This window comes from Artemia sp. Qi Xiang Cuo, chromosome 3 (assembly GCF_049724085.1).
Source record: "Artemia sp. Qi Xiang Cuo chromosome 3, ASM4972408v1, whole genome shotgun sequence".
NCBI lineage: Eukaryota > Metazoa > Arthropoda > Branchiopoda > Anostraca > Artemiidae > Artemia > Artemia sp. Qi Xiang Cuo.
In genome coordinates, this window is record NC_142796.1 from 75,405,564 (window position 1) to 75,426,706 (window position 21,143).

General features: G+C 35.7%; 1 protein-coding gene across 1 annotated transcript; it reads right to left on the reverse strand.

Moving 5' to 3' along the window:
* Positions 1 to 6,148: 6,148 nt before the first annotated feature.
* Positions 6,149 to 18,856, reverse strand: Cyp18a1 (Cytochrome P450 18a1). The gene is made up of 6 exons (XM_089086578.1): positions 18,391 to 18,856; positions 14,549 to 14,670; positions 12,954 to 13,220; positions 11,403 to 11,830; positions 9,314 to 9,644; positions 6,149 to 7,753 (listed from the first exon to the last, which is right to left on the reverse strand). The coding sequence occupies exons 1-6, from the start codon at positions 18,731 to 18,733 to the stop codon at positions 7,703 to 7,705; spliced, it is 1,542 nt and encodes a 513-aa protein (XP_088942704.1). The 5' UTR covers positions 18,734 to 18,856; the 3' UTR covers positions 6,149 to 7,702.
* Between the last annotated feature and the right edge of the window lie 2,287 nt (positions 18,857 to 21,143).

Here is a 21,143-nt window from a genome sequence, read left to right on the forward strand (position 1 = left end):
AACGACTCGAAAAGCTGTCGACGGAGTACAGGGCTGGAACTCGAACAGCAGACGAGCTTCTCTTGGGTGTCGCACATAACATTTCGCCGGATGTGTGATATTAGCAGTTTTTGTTTGTATTTTTACCAATATATTAATTTGAATTATCCGTTTTTGGCACGATTTTTGGGTGATTTCGTTCCATTTCTAAACGATCGTTGTGAAATAACTCTAAAAAAAGAGCCGAATATTTCGACTTGACCAGCAAGCCTTCTTCAGCGGCAATCAGTTCTTACCCTATGAACGTGCGTAAAATCTTCACTTATATTCTTCACAAGCTTAACAAACGTTTAGCTTCTTAACTCTCAGTACAGAGTTATTTCACAACCATTGACCCAATAAAATCCTCAGTTTTGTTCGTTGTCTTCGTGGCAATAAATATTTCTACAGGTCAATGTGGCAGCAAACCACGCTTCATCCACCGCAAAATCACAATTTTGGGTTTGGCGCTCAAATGGTACTCCGTGGCGCTCAAATGGGAACAAAATTCCGTGGCGCTCAAATGGAACAAAATTCCGTGGCGCTCAAATGGGAAAGCGCTCAAATGGGAACACCCCTTTCATTTATCCTTATAATTTGGATTGTTATATGATTTTTTCTGCTCCTGTTATGTTTTAATATGGCTCTTATTTACTTTGAAAAACTTTTTTTTCAAAAAATGTTTTTTATTACTTTTTTTAATTGTCGCATCACGGGATAGTTTAGGGAGTATTTGTAGATTTCTTTTTTCAGTGTTTGTTCTTAAGATATAAATATTGTACTTTTTTATTCTTAAGTTTTATGCAAATCTGAATATCCAGACGAAATTTTCGACCAGGCATTGTTTTTTTTTTGCAATAATTCTTTAATAATACTTTTAATTTAATATTCATAGTGGATGGAGGTTTTTCACCAAATGGACTGAAAATTGGCATACTGTTTAACCTTCTATCTGAAAGAAACCATCCTGACCCCCATTCCGTAGACACCCTGGAATACACTTATCTTTGTCGAATATTTTATTAAAAGATTCTTTTGAAGCTCTAATAGGTTGAAACTGTTGGTTTGTATAAATAAAATTATAAAAGGAGTTAAAATTTTTTCCGTCTTCATGGAGACTCCTTTCACCGTGCGCTGTAGTTTTCTAGCGAGTCAGCGAAAAAGATCCAACTTCTCGCGCTTCGAATCAAACAACCAATTTCAAACAGTTCCTGGTAACGAACTGTAACATATAGTATTGGTTATTTCGAAGTATACAAACGTTTTCAGGGGCAATTTTTTTTATACTGGGGGGGAGGGGTCAGGGGTATGTGGGATGATCTTTCTATGGAGAAAGTTTTCACGGGGAAGGGACATTGCTATGAAGGGGGCGCCATATTTCCCAGCCTTATTTAAAAAGACGATCAGGAATTAAATAAAAAAAAAAAGTTTTTCAACTGAAAGTAAGGAGCAACATCAAAAATTAAAACGAACAGAAATTGTTACGTATATGATGGGTTCACCCCCTAGTCAATACCTCGCTCTTTACGCTAAACTTTTTTTAATATTTTCATAACAGCTATTTATTCTAATTAACGGCCTTTGTGATTAAGGTGTAATTTTTAAAGAACTCGAACAAAATTCGAACTTTAGCGTAAAGCGCGAGGTATTGACCAGGGGGGAACCCCCTCATATACGTATACAAAAAATATGAATATAGAAGTTCGTTATGTAAGTTAATTCGTAAGTTACGTATATTTTTTACCAATAAAAACGTTCGTAAATAAAATTAAACAACTTTCGAGGAAGCCCTTTAACCAAATAAAAGTTTATACACCTTTCATATACAGAATAATTTCTGTTCGTTTTAAGTGTTAATGTCACTCTATACTTTCAGTTTAAAAAACTTGTTTTTTTTTTATTTAATCTTCTATAAAAGTGGTTGTTCTTATTGAGGTCTCCTTAGTCCCAAGTACTTGCCCCGATATTTTTAAGCTGATGTAAGAAACCAACGTTGGACCTATTTAAGGATGCCACGAATAGATAGAGACCAACTTATTTTTATATATTTTTACAATTTTAGGTTAGATTTATTCAGCACTTGCCTGTAAACTACATTCTGATTGGGGATGAAACAAATCTGAGAAAACATAGTAGGTTGGTCCAGTTTCAGGTTCAAATGTCAATACAACTAATCTTCAATATATATTTTTATTTTCATTGAGGTCTGCCTGGTCCTGTATAAATGTCCTGTAAGTTCCAAGTCAATAGTCAACTGAAGTCAAGTCAACTATAAGAACCTTGCCCTAGAGAACGATCCCAAAGGGTTCTTAGTTTACCGTTAGACCAGGACCAAGCATTACCACTTTTTCTAATAAAAGCTAACCGTGAACTCTGGGCAGTTTGTCTACCTAAGGACCATTGTACTTGGGGCATTTGGGGGTTTGTCAATCCCGGAAGCATACTGACTAAACTTTTAGACGTTTCTGAGTAAAAGGACTATCTCAAAATTTATATCCAATATCAAGGGGTTCACTGAGAGGTCGGATAGCAGAAAACGGTACAGGAGGGAGGCTGGTTCCCATCCAATAGCTTTTGGCCCTTAAATAGGGTAATAAAGCCTTCAGTTTTTAATTGAATGAGCACTCTCCCAAGTTTCTACGACTGCCCATTCCATGTTACACGACTGAAAAAAAAAATCAGAGGCAGCACTCTAGCGCTGTATAAGTAAAGAGTCATATGTTTTCTAATTTATTACTTTTTGATTTTTTAATTTTAATGAGGGGTTTGTTCCCTCCTCAATATCTCGCTCTTCACTAGAAAGTTTTTTAGTACTTCAAAACAAAACTTTTTACTGTTCCAATTAAACGCCCCTTGTGTTTCTGGAATTGTGCTTATAGAATTGGGAAAAAAGTCAAAGTGTAGCGTAAAGAGCGAGGTATTGAGAAGTGGATAACTCCCCTCATATACGTAATAATTTTGTTCGTTTTAAGTTTTAATGGTGCTCCTTACTTTCAGTTGAAAAAACTTGTTTTTTTTTATTTTATTTTCTCATCATTTTTTAAATTATGCCAGGAAACCCACCTACCATTCCACTGAAAATTCCCCACCCACACGGAAATATCTGCTAGACAATTCAATTCCGGTGAAAATTTACCCCGGACAATTACCCTTAGCATTCCACAAGTAAAATTGAGTCGGCAAATAGAAAGTAAGCCAAATAAAAAGAATTTCGTATAAGAGTTCTGAAAAATTTCCCCAGTATAAAATTTCCCTTGATAAGTTCACCCTCCAGAAACTATTCCTCCCCATGGAAAATTCTTCTTGTGCAAAATCTCCCCAGCGTGAAATTCACCCCCCCCCCTCGTAAATGTATGCACGCTTCCCAATAACAAATACTATACATAAAAATGGGCAGTTTCATAACTTAAAGACCTTTCCCCAGGGACTGTGGGGGCTTATGTTATCTCCAAAGGCATAGTTGTTGGGCTTTTCAACTATACTGAACAAATTGGTTATCTCAAAATTTTGATCAGACAACTTTGGGGGAAAAGACAAGTGGAATGTGGGGTTAGATGCCCTCCAGTGTTTTTGGTCACCTAAAAAGTGCACTAAAACTTTTAATTTCCGATCGAACGAGCCGTCTTCCAGTATGCTAGGACCGTTGTCTCGATACGATCAACCCTAGGAGAAAGAAACAAACATAAAAACAAATAAACATGCATCCGTGATCTTCCTTCTGCCAAAAAATACTAATTTTCACATTTTGCAGATGGGAGCTTGACACCTCTACAACAGCGTTCTCTGAATCAGAATTCCGTATTTCAGAGTTTCGATTACTATTGGGCTGCGTAACTTCTTACTCACAGTTCTTTACCACGAACTGTTTGATTAGATGTAGCCTTTTTTTGAATGCTTCTGCAGTTCAAATCTGAGTAAGTTCAAACTTATCTGTATAATGTGTGCTGTTGTTCATCTTATGGAAGGATGCTTTTCCGCGGACATCCATAATACAATGGCTTTTGAGTGTCTTTTTTTCCGTTACTTTCGTATACCTATGGGGCATTTTCGAGTGTAATATCGCTTGAAAAACTGTGAAAAAAAAATTAAAAAATGGAAAATGAGCACTTGAAATTTCGTGCATAATCAGATGTTGATTATAACAAAAAACTTTGCCTTTAACTCTATTTCTCGGATTTATACAACGCTGATATAACCCGCTTCAACAACCTCGGGTAAGAGGGGGATATAGTTCTCTCAAATTTCCGAAGATCGCTGTTGGGCCCCCCAAAAACTATACAATTTGTTTGATTTTTAAATTTTCTAAATAAAACACTTGCACCAGCCAGGGCCAGATAAAGGGCAATTGGAGCGATTGGGTCTATCGGGCCCCAAATTTGAAAGGGACCGCGTTACCATAATAATACAAAAAAACATTTCAATTAAAATATTTTTGACGATAAGAAATAAATTTTGAGTTATTCAAATTAATATATTTGTTTTAAGTTTGCATTGCTGGATGAGATTTCTTAATGAGTTTATTATTATATAACATATATTTCATAACACAGAAAACTAATACCCGTAAAAGCTCATGTCAAATTTTCTGAATTTAATCGGAATAGCACTATGTTAGAGATTTTGCACAATGTACGTGAACTACTTTACTTACGTAAACTACTATACAGTTATATTTTATTTAAACATTTAATATATATAGAGTGCCTCACAAAAAAATCCAATTAGGCCCCACTCCTATTCAATCTAGTCTTGGCACCAGTGATTATAAGCAGTGTTGATAGCCATTACCTTTTATATTGTAATATTTTTACTTTATAACTGCTGAACCTATTAGAAAAATTGTTGAATCTTTATTAATTCTAGAAAACTGAAATTTCCTCCAACAAAATTATTATCACACTTAGCAAGTATTGTGTGGTTGCGAGCTATGACTGCACGAAATCAATTTTTACTGAGAAAAAGATTAAGATCATCTGTTTTTGGCAAATCAATCAGGGCAATCACCGGGGGAGACGTATTGCCAGGTCTATAATTGCATATTGGCTGCTCCGGAGCTATTTTTACAATGAACTGATGTTTTCAAGGATTTTGATGATCATCTAAATTTTAGTTTGAATTCAAAACATCTAGAATTACCGTTGGCGAATTTTTTTTTTCGTTTTTTGCTGCATTTCAATTTTTATTCGACATTAAAGTCGTCCTTATAATCAAAATTCAAGACACAGAATTGACACAAACTTCATACCAAGAAATTTCAGTGTCACCTACTGTCCAGGTCACAGGTCAGATGTTAATACAAGGCAAGAATGTTCCATTGGTAGAACGAATTGACAAGTTGACATAGCAAAGTGAGTGTCTTCAAGATGCAATAATTTTCAGAATACAGAATCATTTTTCCACGTTTTTTTTTCAGAGCTAGAATGATGAGCTATTTAGATTTAGCAGCCAAGAAGATTTAAATGTTCGGATTTTATCGCTGATCCTTTCTGTAGTGATCAACATTGATTTGGTTTCCGGAATCCGGTCATGGCACCTTAATTATAAGCAGTACTGATAGCTATTATTTTCCGGAAGAGTTATTGGAAGATATGTTTATCTGACTCGTAAAAACGTAACACAATTTTGAGGCGTTTTTTGTAACCCCCCGGAAAAATACTTTTATAACCTCCCCCCCTTCCCAAAAACAATCCTGGATATGGTCCTGGTTTCTATGACTGGTTAGGTAGTCAGTTTCATTTTATTTTCTCGTTTTTTCTTTGTTCTCCGGTGTTTTCAGTATCTCTTTTCTTGCGGGTTTTGCAATAAAAATAATAATAACAATTTTGTTTTCAAGTTCTTATCTTAGCCTAGTCCTTCAAATGTTAAACTCGTGTTAAGGTTTGTTCTTTGGTTAGAGTTTCTATTTGAGCTTTAAAACAATTCAAGTTTATTTAAAGTTAATTTTCGTTTTGGTATAACGCTCAGGTTCCGCGTAAATTTTCAAAATTCTTCTGCAAAAATCATGAAGCATGTCAATCAATTCAGTCATTTTTATGCGCATTGGTGGGAGCTTCTTTCCGTCTAATCTCAAACGTTCACATCCTCTTTCCAACACTCTATAATCTGTTTGGTGAATTCAAAAACTAGGACACTTACTTGACAACATTGTAATATGTTTTATTAAGACGCTAGTATAAATAAATTAAGCAAATCACAGTCACAACATGAACCCATAATGTGTATTCTAACCCTTTTAAGCCAATGACGCAGCCAAGGTATTTAGATCCCCCAAAAATTTCTTACGGTTGACTATAACTCCTTCCAAAGTTTTTGGCTTCGCCACTGGCTGGTTTAAACTTTGTCACGTATGATGTAAACAATAAAAGTGGGGAAAGAAAACACATTCAATAAAGTCTACTAATAAATACTATCTTGAAACACCGAGTTTCTTTCCTAAAAATCCAACCGATTAATTCAACGGAAAAAGAAAATAAAGCAATGGATGACTAAAGGTTAGAAATCGTTGATTTTACTGCTTTTACTATACAAATAGTGATTTCTTATAGAAATTAAGTCAATAAATTTATGGATATGCTTATAATAAATTCAGCTTCAACAACTAACAGGTATTGATATTCAGGCTTCGTTCTGTTGACCTACACAAAAGAGGTTTGCCATCAGCTTTCTATTATTAGTTATTAGTCGAGTCACTAGTTACTAGTGATTACTAGTTGACATTTAATTACATTTAATGAAATTTAGGTTGTTAACTAATATTTGGTAGGTAAGTTATCGTCAATTTCATAGTAAAAAAAAACAACTTAAACAAATCTAGGATATGGGTTCATCATCCAGGTCAGAAACACAAACTTTAACCGGACATATAAGCAGAAATAAGGCACTACAGGGCGTAAGAGCATAAATAATAAAGATTTTGCTGTTTTTGTACTTACAATACACCAGACCCATGTATATTTGAATTTACTTTAGTATTTTACAAAAATTAAGAAAACACAATTTCTGATTGTTAGATAGATATGGGATTTTTGTTGTGGCTGTTGTAGTAAAAATAAAAATTAATAACCGGACTAATGATCTATTTTCTGTGTTTTTTTTTCTATTGAGAATGGCCGTCCAAGCCGAAATATGAGGCATATAAAGCTCAAGTTTTCTTATTGTTCTTTGAATTTTAAGGTTGGTTGAAAATTAAGCACTTCGAACCGGGACAAAACGTAATGAAGACACAAAAGGACAAAGGTGCTGCCATCTATCTCAAAGAATTATTAATTACAAGACTTTTTCATGGTGGCATGCATTCTTCCTGATTTTTTTTAAATGTCTGAGGCTAAGAATTTGCACCTCATCTAACCTCAAAACGAGGAGCACAAATATGAGTCAATTCTTTTTGGCCAAGTAACAGACACAGTTTGGCTATAAGAAGAAGTATTTGTCATAGTATTTTTTTACAAGGGCTATTGAAAACAGCAATTAACATGACTAGATTAAAACATAACTAAAAAAAGGCTTAATATACTACTGGCGCTATCGAATGATTCATATAAAAATATAATATAAGCTTTTTCGCCTCCCTTCGGTGGGATTCGATCACAAATGGCTTATTTCACAACCATGCTTTTATGGCAAGCATAAAAATCGGCGGGCTTGTTTCTAAGTCTTCAACTCCTCATTTGGCTCATGATTTGTCCTAAGCTTCTTTCTTTGGAATAGTTTCTATTTGACGAGGAATGGCACACATCTGGAAAAATAAATTAACTTTAATAAAGAAAAGGAGGGCTTGATTTGAATTTAGGCAATCAAAAGGCATGCTTGCACATCAGAAGATAAAAAGGATTTGTCCAGAACGAAAATTTCTGATCCTCTTCCCAAGGAAAAGCAGGAGAAAATAAGATAGGTAAGATTCAATTATTTGGTCTTACTATGAATTTTTTTTTAAAAGATAGGCCATAACCCAGAAAAATAGGTCTTGTATTTCTCTTCTCAACTTTTTGGCTAAGTTGATTGATACCAAGGGTTTAATTTAGAGGAAAAGGCAAATTACCGTATCCATACTTTTGGCCAAAACATAGTTGTTTTCCTTGTCAGCATTTCCGTGCCTACCTATTTACCATCCTCAAAACCAGCAGTGGAAATGGTCGTAGTATATTCACTATGACCAGTAAACTTTGACAGAGAAGCCTCACAAAGTGTTTCTCTTTTCTTGTAATCCTTGTAATTTAGCCAAATTCTGGTAAACACATATATATTTATATAAGAGCCATTAAACATGTTTTTCAAAATGAAAAAAAGGTTTAACTTTTCCAAAAATGCGTGAAGTAGGAAAAAATCTTCCAGTTGGTCCCCTCGCCAAACATGCAGAGGTGCATTTACTTCATGGAATGTAAAGGGAGGGGAGAAGGGGCACGATGGGGACAAAAAATATATCATTGGATGCAGCCAATAGATTTCCAGACTTACTTTAATACACTATTCAATGATAGAAAAAGCCAAATTATTCAGCTTCATTATGTTATTTGAAAAAAAAAGCTCCCTTATTCAACTAATTAAAAAGAACTGAAATTTTGGCTTTTCTAAAAAGATCATAAAAATGTAAAATACGCCCTTCCGCTTTAGTGCGACGCGCAACCAGGATATTAGACCCCTCTTAGGCCAATTTATGACCTGTCAAGGCAAAGAATGACGTCGCATCAACAACTCTTAATATAATCTGTCAAATTTTTATTGAAGTTCTAATAAACACGTTTTCTTTTTATTACTATCTTTATATAATTTCGGAGACCACACTGCCTTTCCATGACCATAAATAAAAGTTCAAATAGGGATAAAATCCTTTTAATAGACAGTGATGATAGAAATTCACAAAAATACCAGATATTTCGGTCACATATACAGTGACCGTCATCAGTAGTAAAACTTTTTAGTTTTACTACTGATGACGGTCACTGTATATGTGACCGAAATATCTGGTATTTTTGTGAATTTCTATCATCACTGTCTATTAAAAGGATTTTATCCCTATTTGAACTTTTATTTACTATCTTTATTCATTTCAATGAATTGCACCAAACAGATTTTGCACCCTAAACCTGCACCCTTAGAACCTGCACCCCAAAAAGCCGAAACATATTTCAGTCAAAATATTTTTATAACGAAAAAGAGCATTGAGAGAAACTTAAAATTCATTTTATTACCATTGAATTTCCCCTTTTTTAATTTAAATTGCATTTTTACGCTAAACAAAAGAATTACGGTGTCATGAACAAAAGAAAAACTAAAAAACAAGGAAAGAGGGACTTACTAGGAACTTATTAGGTGTCACCGTTGCACCAACGTGTCCTTTAAGACTTGGCAGTGGTTCGTTTTCAGTTGCAGTTATTGTGAACACGTGCAAAAGGGACGAAAATACAAGGAACAGTTCCGCCTTCGCTAAGGTATCCCCAAGGCACATTCGTCGCCCAACTCCAAAAGGGATGAAATAGTCTGGTTTTTGTATGGTATCATCTTGGATAAATCTATCGGGACTGAATTCTTTTGGATTTTTCCAAAGAGTCTCGCTCATATGTACAGCATGGATAAGTGGTACAACTTGAGCTCCTTTAGGAATCAAATATCCTCCTAAATATGAATCCCTGAAATAAAACTGATTTTAGAACACAAATTGGAAGACACATACTAAATGTGGTAAATAATAAAAAATTGGAGAGAGTTCCTTATGTTATCTTTCAGGTTAAGAACGATAACATTGACCTTAAATGTTAATTCATAAGATTATACATGCCCTTAAATTACGGCAAAATAGCTCTGTTCTACTCTAAAAGGTTTTAACACCTTAAAGATAAGTCAGATACAAGTTATGGTTTACATAGTACAACGTCAACCCAACTCGTGAGCGACTCTTTCACCTGCTAATATTCTTGATAAAACTTAATCACGAATTAAACGAGCCACGGATCTTTTTTCTTATTATTCGCAGATGACACTACATTCCAAAAGGCATTTTTCGCAACCTGGCTTGCAAAGCTGAATTAGCTTTCCACCAGGTATTCCTGGCTAGCGGAAACCTGCCGGACCGATTTTCATGACAAAAATCGACTAGACTTGGAAAGTGAATCCAGGCTGCTAGTGGAAAATCTTCCTAGCTAGTGATTCTTGGCACCAAATTTAAATTATTACGCTCATCTCTTCAAAACAACCTACAAACTCCAAGTCTTTTAACATTTTAAATCAGTACTTCATAAAAATTTTACATAATTATAACTGAAACCCAATTAATGATAACAGTTTACTGGTATAAATTGATCTGGAAAATGCAAGCGTAGCTGATTTTCAAATATCAGGGTTTTTCAGTTGACACTTACGATAGTTTTTGCTAGCTGGTCTTATAAGAGAGCAACACTTTCAATTAGATTGTCACGACTGACACTTTCAAGCTGTTAGGGCTAACCATCATGATTTTTATCCAATTGTGTTCTTTCTATGTCAACAATAAAAAATAAAAGTCATAATTTAATTTGATTTTTTTTCTGTTTAATTTTTTAAAATATATTCTGAATAATGAAGAGAAAATGTTGGTTTCACTTCTTTCTCATTTCTTTTTGACACAATGGAATAAAATAAAACCCAGCCATTTGAGTTTGGCGAATACAAACGTAATTTGCTGGAAATGAAAATAGTTTTGTTTTTGATTCGACGAGTATTTTTTGAAAAAATATTTGTTCTGGAAATTTTGTATTTTTAATCCTTAAAGGAGTAAAAAATCATTGTCACCTTTCAACATTTTCCTTGCTACGTATAAGTCGTAAAAGCTCCAGAGTCTAGTTGTTAAAGGAACTGCAGCTTCTAAGATTTATAACTTTTGCAGTAAGTATAATTGCGCCAGCACGAACCGATTAAAATTAAAAAAAAATCCCTCTAAACACTTCACATAATAGCTTGGTTTTCACTTTATTTTTCCACCAGCTCCTTATCGGTGGTATTTTTTCATTGGCCAATAGCAATTATTACAATATATCGCCTGGTCAGTACGATATCTAACTGATGAACCTGATTTTACTATCGCTCTGTTTCCAAGCAGTGCCGTCACTAGGATTCGTCAGGTGTCTTACAAGAACTGAGTACGAATAACACAAAGTGTTTATCTTAAGACACGGCTTGTCGCGAATCTAACCCCTGAAGTCTAAGAGATTTTCTCAAAAAAGAAATTTGTATCTATGTTTATTTTAGTATAGGAATTGACAGCTTATTAAGTAAAGCTTATTTACAAACTATTTAGGGCATTTTAATCTATTTAAGGAAGTGGCTTTTTACAGATAAATATTAAAATTTTACATTAAATTACTTTATAAAAAATGTATTAGGAATCCAGACAAACAAAAGGTAATCCGTACCTGCTTGTTGAATGAATAGTTCCCAAAGGCACGGCAGTTGACCTCCTCATACACTCCAAAATAAATGCTTGTGTGTACGGCAGGTGAGGAAGATCCTCCAAAGAAGGTAATCTGGAACGACCCACAACTCTATCGAGTTCCTCTTGTACTTGTTTTTGCTTATCTTGTTCTCTAATTGCAAATATTATAGACCAAAGTAAGGTCGTTTTGACAGATTCAGATCCAGCACTGAACATATCCCCGATAATTTGTTGAATTTGTTTGTCAGGATTCCGTCCTTCAAAAAGAGAGTCGAGACGATTTTCTTCTTTTGCCTGATGAATCGCCAAAAGGTATGCATCAACTATATCACGCATATTATCTGGTGAGAAACTACGGCGATGTTCATCTACAATTTGTTGGAAAAATTCGCCAATTTCATCACGATTCTAAAAAAAGAAATTTTATTTCATTGGGAAAGTATAGATAAAGTAAATGGCGCTGGGTTGGAGAGAAAGATTACTGGAATCAGATGAACTACTACTACTACTAACAACTCACCGCAGTACCATGCCGCATGAGGCCAACACAGCTACACACGCAAAAATTTATAGGTATTATTTAGAGGTAAGATTCCATTTATTATTTTAGAATGGTAGCTTCTCTTTTGTATGCTTTACCTTTCCATTTTGCTCATTTTTGTTCATTTACATTTTTTTCGGTATCTTGGGGATAAGGACGGAGTAATAATACTAGAGTGAGATAAAGTTTAAAAAATAATATCTCATCCATCCCAATCTATTCAAAGCCTCCCTTTTAACACCCTCCCACGAAATTCCCATTCCCTTTAAATCTTTCTTTATGACGTCCTCCCACCCCAGACGAGGACGAACTGCTTTCCGTTTAGCCCTAGCAGGTTGGCTGAAAAGAATAATCTTCGTTTATTTTACTTGGAATAATAAAATTTCTTAAGCAATTCTATAAAAGCAATTTATATTTTGTCTCATTTAAAAAGAATATCATCTGTTTTGCACGAAAAAATGATGACGCTAAAAACTTAGTCTTAAAAACAAGTTAGAAAACCATGATTTCCGTCTACCGCTCTTTAATTAATTTAAATTAATAATACAGGTGCAAATATTGATAAATAGATTGTACCTTATTCCAAATTTTACCCAATTAGTACCTTTTCTGTTCAGAAGAAATGTATCTTTTTTTAAACATTATTCTTCCTAAGTAGAGTAAAAGGTTAAGATACAACCGAAGTGTGCAAATTTATTAAATTGTTCTATTTCAATTCAAAAAGCTGTGACATTTTTGTCGAAACAGGTACATCATATTTCTGGTCTTTTCGGAATGAGAAAAGGGGAAGAATAACCAACTTCCCTAGAACATCAAAAAGCGAATTTATCCCTGTGTTTATCCGCTTCCAATTATTCAATTTCTGCCATCCGCTTCCAATTATTCAATTTCTGGCATATGTCTTGCAACTTTTTGAAACCGATTCTTTTCCATGATCTAGAGAACCATAATTTAGTTTCGCCAGGTTTAAATTCACAATTTCATCCTTACCTTGCAAATTTGGGTATAGGCCTTGCTCATTCCTGGAAGAAATCGAAGGAATGGTAGAAAAGCAGCAGCTGCCATAATAGTGAAAAGTCTGAAGCCTTCATCCAAAAGATGTGTAAATCGCTTGAATTTGGTGTCGTCATGATGAAATCTTACAGACATTAGCATAGAACATATAACGTTGGACACTGTGCATGATAAATGTGTAGACAGATCAACCGGAGCAGAGTTAAGGCTTCCCAGGTTTTCAATTAATTCCTCAACTTCCGTCTGAAAGAGAATACTAGGCTGTTAGAACTGCAGATATGAAGGTGTTCGATATATATAAACTTCTAAAAAGAATGACTTTAAAGAAAGACTTATTTATTTTCACAAAATGGTCTTTAGTTAAAAGAATAAATCAAACGAAATTATGATTGAATATCTTTTGACACCTATGTTACAAGCCTGACATTACAGATCAAAAGTAAAACTGTGTATGATCTGCTAATTAAAATTCATCATGATTAATAAACTAGTTCATTGCATAAAATATTCAAATAATGAGTAAATAAATATTGGTTGAAACTTTACCCAGATTTTACTATTGACCTGGATAAATTTTGCTTCCTCAAGAGTTACTTTTAAAATATAAATGATAATTTTTTAGAGCTATTTAAGGTAAGCACGACTCGATGTTCCAGATCACAAAGTTTAAGAAAAAAGAGTTCCAAACGTTTTCATTTTCCTAGAACTTTATAGTATTTTAAATATCAGAACTGGCAAAATTAGTCTTTTAGGATGAAAAAATATCAAGAATGAAGTAGCAATCACATCTCTTCTGAGATATTTAAACACAAGATTTTGTAATTAATTATACAAAAAGTGGGTATATGGACCGGAGAATGGATGGCTGCCAGCCTTTTCCTACCAACCATACACCTTAAGTATGAGGTGTCGAAAAAAAAGTTATATTCCGGTTTCACTGTTCTTTCACTTTCACGGGTCGTTGTCCAGAATATATTTGACAGCTTTTTTGGCAATATGTCTGTTACTGTTTACGGCTATCTTATAGAGTAAACGGGAGTAAAGAGTTAATTGAGGGCAGATTTCTAAATGAATAATTCCTCTAGGCATTTGTATTGATATAAGAGCTTTTTTGGACATCCAGTGAAGTGTTATTTAGAATGTTTTTTTTTTTCAGGGAGAGCAAAGAAAAGGATAATCAAAATGGCGCTATGTTGGAAGGGGTTTCAAAAATCACGCATCCCAAGGTACAAATTTAATTCTAAGTTCCGTCGTCAACGAGCAAAATATGGTATTCCGTACGGGATTGCTATATCTACCTAATGTAGGCGATATGAACGCAGAAATTCATTTGGGTGATATGCACTATTAAAGATGGACAAATATCTGTTAAGAATATAGGAAATTATAACGGAAGCCATAAAAATACCAACACTTCGTAGAAAGATGGTCTAAGACTGGAAGTCCTCCTCCCCATGCGAGGGTGCCAGGATACGAAAAGTTTTCAAAACATAATCTGAGTAAGTGACTTATAATTTTAAAGAATACCGGGGTATTCACATTAAAATTTTGTATTCAAACTGGTATCTCACCATAATTCTGTCTTCCATCATTTCACGTCCATTGCCTGCATGTTTAATTCCAAACGATCTTAAGCGATCATGCAAAAATCTTCGTTGATCCTTCCAGAGCTTCCCTTCAGCATTTATTATGCCTATAATAAAAAAAAAAATTTTAAAACATGTTCTTTTTTCCACAAAGGAATAAAAAATACCCAGCATACTTCAGACAGCCAGTGCATGTGCACCCTAAGGGATACATAGTAGAATTCCCCCTAGCCCAAAATACCGCCAGTAACTGTAACGTTAGTCAAACCCCCAAAGACCAATGACCTAATGATTCATCTATCTAGCCTGACAGATTGCCACACAAGTTAAATAACGGGGGGCTTGACCTTGGGGCTCCAACCTGTCTGGATTTCAATCCGAGAAAAAACAATTCAACAGGCGAGGTGAAATGCCTAAGGGCTTACACGAACTGAACCAGCCAACCTGCCGTCAAAGAAGACGTGATAAAATGACCAAAAGTTCTTAGATCGGGAAACCCCCTCTGCCTGAAATATATTTGCGATGTTTACTTTAGATGAAGTAAGCTTTCCAACTTCCAATAACTGTATTAAGCAGGGCCGTATCCAGTTTTTTTTTGGGGGGGGGGGGTTATATAAGGATTTTTTGGGGGAGCGTTACAAAATAACTTCAAAAACGCATAAGAAATTTGTTTATACTCGTTTTTGTTACGTTTTTAAGAGTCGCACAAAAATTTCAGGGAAGGGGGAGGAGGGTTCAAACCCCTTAACCCCCTGGATATGGTCTTGGTATTAGGTGAAGTCATTTTCCTCGGCTTTGACTTTGATTAATCTGGCGTTGTCTATTGGCGCTTCCTGTTGATGATCCCAAAATCCAAAAGCACTTTGCCATCATTTCCTGCAAAATTTATTAACTTTAAGCTGCAACTGCTTGAAACTCGACCTTGAAACTGCTTGAAACTGCTTTATACTCGACTTTAAAGCGTTTTGAGTTTGTATTGCTAAGAAAATTTAACACATAACCCCTTGAAAGTCATTTTGAGCAACACTAGCCACGAAGGGATAAAAGCAAAGTTTAAAAATGCCAACAAATACATTTTTCGTGTGTTTAGCGTAAGAGACAATAACTTGTTAAACAGCATTTTTGGGTGGGGGGGGGGTATAAAAATGAAAAGTGTAACTTTCTGTATTGGTTTGGGAGGATAAATACATGAAGTGGCCTGGCCAGGGCAACTTGGAAGTTGTGCACTCAGCACAAATTGGAAGTTGTGCCTTATTGACTTTAAGCAAGTCTTTTAAATTCTTATTTACTGTTGATCCTATGATTTACGCATTGTCTAACATTAATTTGAGATGATTTTTAAATACGGGTAAATCTTTTATAGGGTTTATGCACGTAGCTCTAAATCAGAGAAAAAAACATACGAACACAAACGGAGATGGAATTATTTTATCTTTCTTGAGATTTTAATAAGATAAGTTTTGCATATCTTTTTTAAGGATAATATATAATTCAATTCTAAAATTTTGCTTAACCTCATCTTTTCCATATCGAACCAGGAACACGTGCAGGGATTCATTTTAGGGGAGGATTTATTCTGGAATAGTCAATTTAAAAAAAACAAAAAACAAATGAATTATGTAAGTCGGGGGTGAATATACTCTGCTTTTTTAAGGGGGGGGGAATACCCCTCTACTTTTTCAAGTACCTACGTATAACATTCAAGGACGTATCCAGAGGTTTAGCGGGTTTGAACCCCCTCCCGCGAAATGTTTGTCCGACTCGTAAATCGAATATAACATGAATATAACAAAATTGAATATAAACAAAACATACACAAATGGATATAAATAAATTTCTTATGCGTTTTTGAAGTTTTTTCTGTAAGCCCCTACCGAAAAAAAATATTTTGTACCCCCCCACCCCTGACATTACATAGGCCCTGATAACATTACATTATATAATTGATCGAATTGCTAAATTATTCTGAATCTACATTAAGTTAAAACAAATTTAAGTAAAATGATTACGGCACTTAATTCCATGGTAGCATACCTGACCTCGCCAACACATTATCGATAACAGGGTGTAATACAAATCCTAACGTTTATTTTTCACTTCAGCTTCTCTCTTCCTTCAGGGAGCATCCGTATAGAGCTTAATCTACGCATGATTTAGTTTGATTTATCATAACCCATTTCGTTAATAGGCGTTTTTTTTACGAATGCTAAAATACTTATTTGTTACTATTTCACGTTCGCTTTTTCTTATTTTCACAACAAGCCCTAAACGTACTGCAATTTTGATTTCGTAAACTAAAAAGGGTCCATTCTAGCGATTTTATATCTTTGTACATAGTTCATTGAATAAAAGACCAATGAGCCCGAAAAATTGAGCCCTGTAGGTTTTTGATTCCACTATTTCTTACACAAAATGCATCAGCGGACTTAATGAGCTATATGGCCTTCAAAAGGATTCTTTGCTTACCCAGAGTGTACTTTTATGGCTATATGTCAATATAACAAATTTGCAGTGTTTAGATTCTTTTTATGACCAGGCCAAGTTTAAATTTTAGAATATCTAAGTTAAGTATGTCTGAACATCCTGAGCTTACACGATATATGAGCCCAACACGGTACTCAGGACTTTTTTTTGGGGGGGGGGGTTACACAAAAAAACTAAAAAAATGCATAAAAAAATAGTTTATATCCATTTTTGTTACGTTTATACAAGTCAGACAAATATTTCAGGGGAGTGGGTTCAAACCCCCTCCCCCCTGGGTAATGCCTTTTATGAGTCCTTGCACAAGGCTTCACTTCCTTGTTAACATTATGGCTCAATCTGTTTTTATTTGCTTCTACTTAATGGTAGTAGCAGACGTATTTAAATGGCTATTAAAAATGCTATATTCGACTTCATCTGCCAGTTTTGGCCTAGTAAGCAGGCAAAATTACTCTTTTCCTTTTCTTATTTAAGAAGCTGACGTTAGTGGAATCACGAAACATTGGTTTGAATTCTGATAAAACTGGGTTATGAACTTATCACTATCTTGGGAAGATATTAAGCCAGGCAAATCTAACTTTCAGGAATGAATCAAAATTGGATATGCCTCGTCGGGTAGGCGTTTTCCAGTATTTACCTTAATTATCTCCCTCCTTGAAAGCAGTGGCAGATCCAGAGGGGGGGCGAGGGGACCAAGCCCCCCTAGCATAGTCTGAAGCAGTTTAATTTACTTACTTAACTCAAGTTTGCGTTAATTAAACTTGCTCCTAACGCAAGTTTATCGGATCAACCTATTTTGCACCCCCTAACTTTTTTTTTTGGATCAACCTATTTTGCCCCCCCCCCCTTAAAAAATCCTGGATCTGCCCCTGCTTGAAAGCGATTAATATGGAAAGAATTGAAAAATTATGAGCTAAACAGACATAACCTTCACAAATATGCTTGCACCCTGAATAATAATCTCCAGCTTACATATGATTCAGGCTTTTAATCTCCAGCTCAGATGCTTGGGAACCACCTTCAGAATCTTTAAAGCCTTACAAGTTGGGAGGTATTGGTAAAGGAAGCTTGAAAACAGCATTCCAGGCCTTACCATGGGCTTTATATCAATTCCTTGAAGTTTAGATTCACCTAGCTCTATAGTTTGCCAAATTGGTTAAAAACCACAAGCTTGTCTTTTAACCACTCCTCTTTTTTAAATATGGACAATATGAGCATAGTAAAAGGCTATGTTAAAAAAAAAATATATATTTTGAGCATGAGCCGTGGTCTCACGAGCTAGGTTGTCATGAAAGAGTGTCCGGTTCTGTATACGTATAAAAGGATATAAGTCATAAGTAACTTACCAAGTCCATCTAATATCTTCGAAAATGTATTTTCTGGTCTTGCACAAAATTCCTCTTTTCTAAATGCTTCGCGAATCAACTTGTGGTCACTTATAACTACAAAAAGTTCTTGTCCAAGTCGAACACTAAATATTTTGCCATACTGCTGAGATAAATCAGTTAAATTCTCATGAAAATCTCCTTTGATAAATGGTAGGTATCCAAGGATAGGCACTCCATTCGGTCCAGGGGGCAGTTGTCTCCATCTTTTGTGCGTTGTGAAAAGCCAGTTCAAAGCGAATACGAGAAATAAAACAGAGAATCCAACAACTAAATTTCCGATAACAAGGACATCTCCAACCATTCTGACTTGATGTTTGAAGAGTAGTCTTCTAATTTAGCTAGTTTACAACTGAAAAATTTCACTGTACATTTTCACTTTATATAGTGCTCGGATTATATTGTTTTATCAGAGAGGTGGGAGCACAGCATACAAGCTCCGCCTACAACCCAAAGGTATAATCTATGCCTAATTCGTCAGATTTATATCTAGTGCAAACACTTCATTGAATGAGCTGCTATAAAAAAATTCCCATCGTAGTCAAGGATTTGACATTTGACTTTCTCTTTCCAATAAAAACTGGTTATAATAGCATAAAATTTGTCGGCTTTCGTTTACGTATCATCATGTCTCATCATAAATATTGTTGAATCTGGAAAGGATAATTTTGGTCCCGAAGGTGACGTAGAAGGCTTTCCACAGAAAGCAATTTAGACTTTAACCTGCGAACAGACCTTTGGTGGGGAGAGGGAGGTTACACAGAGTCTAAACACTGGGATTGAGGTATATGTTTTTTTACTACTTTATTTATACAGCAGCAACTGGCCCCAATTATTCTGAGTTTGGCGTATTTTGATTGATTTTCCCGAGACATCCCCGAGGAGCTACCGACTTTTAGAAATCACGAATACCGAGTAGCACGTGGCAAGCATGGCAAAAGTGTGCCAGGCATGGCAGAACTGTGCCAAGCATTGTATGGACTCTGCTTGGCGTGCCAGAACTGTGTGAAATACTTGGCCCTCCAAGACAAACACCAGGTGATGGAAAGTGGGTTACCCCTCAAATATTCCTAAGGGGATAGGATGTTTCTAAAGGTCCCTTTATCCCCTTGTTTCGTCAAATTACACACATAACTAAAAGAAAGAGTAAGGTTAGACCTAAAGCTTCTGCTCAAAATGGAGAGGGAGACCGATTTTTTCTTTTGTAGAAAAAAGAAGCTGATACTGAATATCATATTGTTTCCATTGCAACTGAACCACCGTGTAACTGAACCCCAAGCAATTGAACCAATGTAACTGAACCACCGTACAACTGAACCACCGTGCAGCTGAACCACCATGCAACTGAACCACCGTACAACTGAACCCCCTTGTAACTGAACCCTCGTGTAACTGAACCCTCGTGCAACTGAACCCCATTTAACTGAGCCTTCGTGCAGCTCATCCACCGTGCAACTGAACCACCCTGCAACTGAACTACCGTGCAACTGAACCCTCATATAACTGAACTCTCGTGCAACTCAGCCACCGTACTTACCTTGGGTAAAACACAAGTTAGAATCCTTACATGTTCAACCTTTTTGGAGTTGTTTGCTTTTTAAAGTCATAATATAAATCACTGTCAAGACGATTAATAAAAAAACTGTTTTGTTGTCATAAAAACAAAGAAAATTGGACGTCACCAACTCTTAAGGCCAGATTTATTTCTCCTTTTTTATTTCTGTTAATGGGGGTTCCCTTCGCCCCGTCACTTTCTACGGGTCCATGCGTTTACCCTACCCCCTCTCCCATGGAAAAACACTCCCCTATCCCCTCTCCCATGGAAAGACCCTCGCCTGGAAAATACTCACTCGTGGAAAATATGGTTTTCCAAATTGGAATATTTTATCTGGGTTCTGTTATTCTTTAATTTTGCTGATAAGTGCTCAGGAAAGTGGAAAAGTGGAATTTATGTGTAAATCTTGCCCCCTCCCCTCCGTGCAAAAATATTCTTCTCATTGAAAATCCTCCATAAACTCTTCCCCCCTTCAGAAAACTCCCACGCGAAAAATGTCCATATGTTTCCTAATAAAAAACACTATCTGTAAGCAATGGACAAATTACAAAACTAAAAATGTACTTAAACTTCTGCAATGGGGTTCTGATTGTTTTGTAGTTAGGGAGAGAAAGAGATACCTCAAAGGGTGAGGTTTAATGCCAAAACATCTCAACTCTCATTGAGCCTTCGGATAAATACAGAATTAGCAATAGGAGAGAGATGAGAGGAGGATGGAGGTAGAAATTAGTTATAATCCCCAGACAGTCCTAGTCTTTTGTTTTAAGTAGAAAGTGATTGGATACCAACCGCAAGGCAGGGGCGGATCCAGGATTTTTGTAGGGGGGGGGGTCAAAATAGGCTGATCCGATAAAAAAAATTAGGGGGGGGGGCAAAATAGGTTGATCCGATAAACTTGCGTTAGGAGCAAGTTTAATTAGCGCAAACTTGAGTTAATTAAGTAAATTACACTACTTTAGACTACGCTAGGGGGGCGCACCCTCGACCCCCTGGATCCGCCACTGTCACAAGGGGTATTTTTCGGGGACAGGTTTTTCACAGGGATGTATTTTCCAGGGGGGTGTTTTCCGCGTAGTGTTAGTTTCTGGAGGTATTTTCCACAGGAGGTATTTTTCCCAAGGGGAGGCGCTAGTTGCCCTTCAATTACTTTTGAGTTTTA

Bases quoted from the DNA above. Each gene is read 5' to 3' on its own strand.
- Cyp18a1 (XM_089086578.1), bottom strand. From the start codon at position 18,733: ATGGTTGGAGATGTCCTTGTTATCGGAAATTTAGTTGTTGGATTCTCT. The intron at 13,221-14,548 runs GTGAGATACCAG...ATTCTCTTTCAG, and splicing joins TGATGGAAGACAGAATTATG to ACGGAAGTTGAGGAATTAAT. The intron at 7,754-9,313 runs GTAAGTCCCTCT...TTATTTTTCCAG, and splicing joins TGACACCTAATAAGTTCCTA to ATGTGTGCCATTCCTCGTCA.